We start from the raw sequence: 7607 nt of genomic DNA, 5'->3' as shown, positions 1-7607 counted from the left end.
TAGTTCCCATCTTTATCTCTCATTCGCATCACTCACATTCACTTTATGTCACTGGGGACTCTTTGAATGTGTTGGTTTCTGAAAACATAGTATTGTAATTGATACTTATTAGGACGATTGAAGGATGTAGAGTGAAGGTGTGTGTGTATGTGTATGAGGTTATGTTTATAATTGTTATCTTGTTGCTCATTATCGTTTGTTATCTGCACCTTTGTTTTGAAAACCTTAGCACACACACACGTATATAGCAGCCTCTCTTTCCCTTTCTATTGCTCTTAATTTGTTCCGTCTATCATAATCATTATTGTATTTCATTTGCAGTATAATTATGTTTTATAATAATAATAATGCGTGTGCATTATAGAGGGGGAGAATGGGTATAACAGTGTGAGTATGTGTTGGTTATGACAAGAGAGGGTGAGGCAGACAGTTTAGTAGACTAATAGGAGTCAGGAAAATTACATTTTGCTTTTAAGTCCATGAATTCCATGAATTTCAAACACATATGTCCCAGTGTTCGTGTTTAAACTTTCTAAAAGCTTCCTTGACTAGAGAATGTGTTTCTGTTATTGTATTGTATCTATGTCTGCTTCGCACTCCCTCTCTCTCTCTTTTTAAATAATATTTCTTTTTCTCTCTTTCTATCCCTTTCTTTTTTGTGTCTATAATTAGCCAAAGACTACAATTTGTTGCCATCTTTGTATTTTGTGGTCACACAAGGCAGCCCCTGCTATGCAATCACTCGCACGTACTCAATATAAAAGAATTCCTGACACTTTTGTACTCTTTTACTTTGAATGCTCACTAACTGTACCCCTAGCATCGCCACTATGCTCTGTGCTCACTCAATGATTGCAGGCCTAATGGCATGTCTTCCCTCCTTTGAGTTTGTTATTAGTAAACAGCCTCTTTGTGATCTAGTCCCTCTGTTTGTGGAGACTGACAGATGGACTGGTGTCCACCACAGCTGCTGTTATCACTCTCACCTCCCCCAATCCCTCCTATTATGTCTATAATACACTGTTCACTTGCACTCATGCATACATGTACATGTACATCTCTACCATACGTTAGCGTAACATTATTTTTATCTTATATATACATGTAGGTTATCATCCTCAGAATTTCAATGCTACGGAGAGTCAGACCCTTCCTGGTGTTATGATGCTTCGGTGGGATGTGAGTTTATTGATAGATGATAGCTTTTATGTCCGCGCGTTTGTGTTCATTTGTACATTTATGAACTTTCCTAATCTAGTTAATTAATGCTCAGACATGTAATGTATGTATTACCAGTAATCAAGAGAGAGGGAGAGGAAGAAAGAGAGAGAGTAAGAGGGAGGGAGAGAGTGAGGGAGGGAGAGAGAGGGAGGGAAGGAAAGAGAGAACAATTGTCAAATTTTGTTTTTATAATGCATGTAGCGAGAGTCCATGTACATGTATACGTGTGTATGATGTTTTGATTGTTGTTGTGTCAGTGAATCTACTGCTTGTTACATTAGCTAAGTGTCATTACATTTCTCAGAAAAGGCATTTGCCTGCTTACTTATTTGCTTCAATTTATCCTCTACTAAGAAAAGGCATTAGGTGTGCAGGAATCCCATGTACTTATTAATACTTTCTAATGGAGTGAGCGTTACTAAATAAGCAATGGAGAATACCGTGCATGTAACAAAACACTTGAAAGAAAGTTGGGACAATACGTAGTATTGAGCTGCACATATTTCTATGTCTCTCATCCTTCCTCCTTCCTTTTGACCACATTGTCCAACAATCATCATTTAAAGGTGATTTAATGATGATTAGTGTCACTGAGCCGTGAGCTCACATCAATCCTACTGCCTGCATGTATTTTCTGATTAAAGACTATTCATCTAGCTTAGTTAATTATATCTTGCCCTTATTTGTTAATATTTATACATAACTTTCTAATTAGCTCACTTATTAGCTTTATATACAAACATATCCATTCATTGGCCAGGCCTATTTCTCCTTCTTACTAATGAATCCTAATTACTAACAGTAAACCACTACATGTACGTGTATACATGTATTTGAGATTTCCTTGTGTTATCATTAGAAAGTGTATTTTTATAAACATGATTACTTGGTTACTCATTAGTCATGTAGTGTGTGATTGAGGTAGTGTGTTCCATCACTGCTAGAGTGAGTGACAGGTATGTCCATGCACCACCACCTAGTCTGAAGGAGTTACTATTGTGGTATTGTGTGGTGGGACTGCTCACCTTTTTAGTCTGGCCTAATTCGATTTGTAGAGTACAAGAAGGATATTACTAGTGCGTGCATGACTTGTGGATATAGGCATCTTTTTTTATTGAGTGTAAAGGACACGTTTCATCTTTTGTGCTCATTCTTTGTCCTTTTTAAGCATTACCATTAATACTCCAGTCAATGTGTATACACGTACCAATGTATTGCACACACACACACACACACATATACATGTACATGTACATGTATGTACATGTACATGTACATTTACAGTCTGTAAATAGGATACTGTGTGTGTGTGTGAGTGTTTGTGTGGGGTGTTACTTTTTCTTTTTGTTTGATCACTCTCTATGGCGATGTTGTGACTTGTTTTGAAGTAAACTTGTAGTATATTTTGTTCTAATCAAAATGTTTTGTTAATGTCTTTGATGTCTATGCATGCGTGTGTGCCCTCCATGGCTCTGTGCTACATTAATTTTGATTAATAAATTAATTTGGCTTGTATGTGTGTACACTATCTAAAATAAATGTTTCTTATAGTCAGATTATGATCTACCTTCTTCTACTTTTATAGCCTCCATCCAATATAACCAGTGTGATTGGTTATCAAGTTCTGTATTGGAGGCCATCAACCTCCTCCTATAGCTACATTAATGTAACTCTTGAAAATACAACAGCAGACACTGATAGACTCCCTGGCTTTACTGAATACTATTTCTCAGTGAGGAGCAGGCTTGAAGACAGGTTCAGTCTAGCTGTTCAGCCTGTTAGTCGGTGCACAATTTCAAGACGTAATATATCTCCTCTCTCTTTCTCTTTTCCTATTTCTCTTAATTAATAATCAGTTGTCACTCGTTGACAGCTTCTCGGTTTAATTGATGCCAAGAATGTCAGAAATTTCAATGCAATTATGAACATTACCACCTCCTTAAGCTGCTTGACTGCCTGACTACTAGCAGTGTATATAATTATTAGTAGGATACATGTATATATATATATATAGTATATAATTATGTAAAAGCAATTGTGCATTATAAAAAATCTTTTAAAGATGAGCCAGACTAAAATGTATGCCTAAAATGCATTGAGTGAGGTCTAATTAAGACCAGATTATGATGTGACATGAATAAAACATGACTTCCAGCCCTACCCATACACTTACACTCACATACGTGTACACATTTTCTCTCTCTTTCTTTTTTATGATGAAACACATTCCCAGTCACTTGACACACATCCATTGCCAAGAGATTCTATCTCTGTTGCTATGTCTCCATGGTAGCATCTTTTTGATGTTTGAGCGTAGGCATTTCTTTTATTTTCTACTACAACAAATAAATAATTATATAATAATATCCAAAAATAATCTCTTTCTCTCCTCTCCTTTTTACATGTAGCTCCAGATGGTATTCCAATGGTAATAAACCATACTTCACCGTACAATGAGGACTATACTCAGATAAAGCTGTACTGGAGCGGAATCAATGATAGCTCCTGGAATGGCATCAACAATACTTACATTGTTGACATGTTTGACGTAACGACTGATGTGACTACTAATAACAGAGGGAGATACTTCATCCCTCGAAGTGCTGCTAGAGATGTTTATGATATCACAGTCACGTCTTTAACTGTAAGGAAAGAGATAGGATGAAGGATATTGCACATACATGTAGATGCAGTCATTAATGTGTATATATATATATATACATCAGATTTGATTTGATGCATGAGATCATTTTAAATCATTTTTATTATTTCTTTATTTTTTTAGGTTGAACACGAATACTTAGTTTATGTTTATGCATCTTCTTCAGGTGGTTTAGGATATCCCAGTAATCCTTATCGTGTTTTTATCAGTAAGACGACACACACACACACATACACTCACTGAGATTATTTGGCCTGATTTTTTAGCAACTTTAAAAATTTGTAAAAAAATCCAACTAGCTTCAATCAGAATCTCCTCAAACTTGATATACAACATAAGTACATGTATATGTATCAGAAAATATTATAAAAATGCAAAATTCTCTCCTAGCCATTTTTGGTGAAATTTGGCCAACAACCCTGTACTATAGTACAGGGACTTTGGCCCGATTTTTGAGCAACTTTAAAAATTCTTTAAAAATCCAAATTTGATCAGAATCTGCTCAAACTTGATATACAACATAAGAACATGTATATGTATCAGAAAAAATTATAAAAATGCAGAATTCTCTTCTAGCCATTTTTGGCGAAATTTAGCCAGTGACCCTGTACTATAGTACAAGGACTTTGGCCCAATTTTTGAGGAACTTTAAAAATTCATAAAAAATCCAAATTTGATCATAATCTGCTCAAACTTGATATACAAGATTTTCATATATTGTCTCCCCTTAGCTTCCCCTACAGTGACTCCAACGGTCCAGCCGACTACTAGAACATGGCAGTTCTATGTCATAATAATACCCTCAGTCATTGGACTGGCAATATTCATAGCTGCCATCATCCTCTGCATTAAACTCTGTCTTGGAAGAAACAAGAGGAATGTGTCCTACGTTCGAGGTAACATAATAGCTCAGATATTTTAATTTTGGAGCTACATGTATAATTAAATTAGTGATACATTTTAAAATATACATGTATTATAATTATTATTATTTTATTATTATTATTATTATTTTATTATTATTATTATTATTATTATTATTATTATTATTTACAATTTTTATACATGTATTATTTCTTGATAATAATTATTTTTTTCCTTATTTACAGATATCAATAAGAATATTGAAGACGGGACTGTGATGAACAGGTAAGCACTCTACAATACTATTCTTATTATATTAACTACTTCTCCTTCTTACAACAGTAGGATGCCCGCTCGTTTCGACTCTGCTAGACTCTCGAATCAAAACAGGCCCCTCCCACCGAACCCTCACACGCCCACTCCCAGCGCCATGAGCGTCAATGCTCGTCTTATCAAAGACTATTCTCCTCCTTTTGACCACGCCTTCTCCGAATACCCGCCTGGAAGCTACCCTCACCAGCAGCAGCACTCCCACCTCCATCACCAGTTCTCTCACCATTCACATCATCATCCTATTGATTTACATGTAGGAGACCCCGGTCCGGTTATGGGGATGGACACTCGGATGCGGGCCAACTCAGCCACAAGCCCTCACTACCCGACCCTCTCTCAGCCTCTCTCTGATATGAGCTCGGTCACACCTACCTCTGTTTTTGCCGAGAGCAGTAACCCAGGACAGAGTCAAGGTCTCTCACAGGGCCACACTCATCATCACGCTCAGCGGTTCCTCTCAAACCGATCCCCGGTCTCACCTACTAACCCGAATCCTTACGAAGTACCCAACGAGTCTGAGAGCGGCCATCATTCCGTGTCTCCTCCCGGTCACCATCACACTCTCCCCGGCACACGTCGTCCACTCACCACTAATCACTCCACCGGACAGTTTTACCCTATCTCCTCCTCTCACCCTCACCACGGGCCAACCTCCCCTTTCTCTCAGGGTAACATGGACATGTTCCAGTTTGAGAGTGCCCCTCCTGTCCCTCCTCACAGATCAACCACTAACCTTGGGCAGGGGATAAGGGCCTCTCCTCCGGATGCAGACTATTCCGAGATCCCTGACGACTCGCCGACTGAAAAACCTCCTCCTGCTCCATATGACAACCAGGGGTCTCCGATACAGTCAGAGCAGTATAATAGTTATTCTGATATACCTACTGCAGTCAGTCCTTATAATATAGGAGTAATTGGAGGAGGAGGACATAAGGAAAAGATGAGTCCTGGCCACTCTTCACTCTCTGAGAGTATCTCTTCATTTTCTACCGACAGTCAGAGCACGTCACCAGCTAGAGGAGCCGTGGGTCCATCTCACGGTCACATGAGAGGGACCAATGTCTCACCGTCTTACAGAGGAAGAGGGAATAGTCAGACGAACGGCAGCATACCTAGGTCTGGCTCAAAGTCTCATCAAAATGTAGAGGTAAGTCCATATACTGTATAGTGGGAAATTTTGGAGGAAATTAAATTTGGCAAATTTGAGCCATTATATGTGACCATAATTGACAAAAGGTACCTTATGGCGGATTTTAAAATTCATCATTATAATGAAAAATATCAACCTGTGAGTGCTCTGTTAAAAAACTATTGTTTCTAAAAGTTACATAGTAACATATACATACTCAATGGCATGTGACCGCTAATTCGCCAATCACTAAAATTTAGCCATTCGCCAAATTTAACTCTCCAAAATTTTGGTAATATTGAATGTCTTGAAACCTCTAATGTTCTGCGTGGTCTGTTACATGTATTTGTGAGAAATGAGAATGCGCATGTGCATGCTTCCTGCATGTTCTTGGCAGCAATTCTTTACACTCTGTGTGGCTTTGTGGGTTTAGATTTTGTAGTAGTGTGTGTGAGTAAGGAAATCATGAAATCATGCAACTTAATTTACATGACTCTCCTTTTTCTCTCTGTTTATCTTCCAGCCTCACAGATCTCCAGAGAGCTCAGCCCCTTACTTATCACCCACTAGCATCAAGTCCAGCTCAAATTCTGATACCAGAACCACTTCACCTCCAAGCCAGTGATCACAAACAATGAGTGTAAAGGATGAATTATTATTATTAATTATTATTATTATTATTATCATCATTACTGACCCACTCCACTACTGTATCTCCTCTCTGTGTTGTGTACTTTATAGTAACAGTCTCTCACTCTTAGTGTTTTAATTAACTTTTACTCAAGAAGATCATGTTTTAACATCATCTTGATTTTAAGTTATATTTTACACACATGCATACACACTTCTGCTGCTCTTTATTATTTTATTCTCTTTTTCTCATTGCTTTTTGTAATTTTGTTTGCTTGTTCGGTTTATTTATGCGTGTGCTTTGAATGTTTAGTTTCTGTTGTTTTGTTTATCATTTCATTATGAACCAGGAAATATTTATTATTGTTGTTTTGCTACTAGGATTATTATGTTAAAAAAATCCACAATGTAACGTCATGAAGTAAAAGCACCTAAAGCTTACCACAGCAAGTATACATAATTGTCTTACTAGATGGCAGTGATATTGTCTAATTGAGATTTAATATAATTCATGATAGTGACAATAGTGCATTACACTATAGCAAATTTGCAGAAATTGGAGTGATACGAGTACTATATCCTAAACTTGGTACCACTTTATGGTCAACTTGAGGCGTTTGGCATAATAAAACTTGTCAGTATTCATGACAATAGTAATGACATTTAGTCCTTAGTATGGGTAGTTGTTATGTAATTCATTGTGCTAGACAATTAAAGAAGAATGGATTACCATAGACAACACTGCTGTCAGTAAGAACTGTAGACTGT

General features: G+C 37.3%; 1 protein-coding gene across 1 annotated transcript in view; it reads left to right on the top strand.

The window, feature by feature from the left end:
- Positions 1-7197, top strand: part of LOC109581455 (uncharacterized) — an 8970-nt gene extending 1773 nt beyond the window's left edge. The window contains exons 3-10 of the mRNA XM_019995564.1: positions 1109-1179; positions 2807-3023; positions 3630-3865; positions 4007-4091; positions 4615-4779; positions 4993-5032; positions 5090-6227; positions 6733-7197. Coding sequence (XP_019851123.1) covers positions 1109-1179; positions 2807-3023; positions 3630-3865; positions 4007-4091; positions 4615-4779; positions 4993-5032; positions 5090-6227; positions 6733-6834 — 2054 coding nt within the window. The 3' untranslated portion in view covers positions 6835-7197. The remainder of the gene's footprint in view (positions 1-1108; positions 1180-2806; positions 3024-3629; positions 3866-4006; positions 4092-4614; positions 4780-4992; positions 5033-5089; positions 6228-6732) is intronic.
- The last annotated feature ends 410 nt before the right edge of the window (positions 7198-7607 follow it).

The sequence above is a fragment of the Amphimedon queenslandica genome, unplaced genomic scaffold (assembly GCF_000090795.2).
Source record: "Amphimedon queenslandica unplaced genomic scaffold, v1.1 AMPQUscaffold_13438, whole genome shotgun sequence".
NCBI classification, from domain to species: domain Eukaryota; kingdom Metazoa; phylum Porifera; class Demospongiae; order Haplosclerida; family Niphatidae; genus Amphimedon; species Amphimedon queenslandica.
The sequence above is the reverse complement of the archived record's forward strand: the minus strand, read 5'-3'. Positions and strand labels throughout refer to the sequence as shown.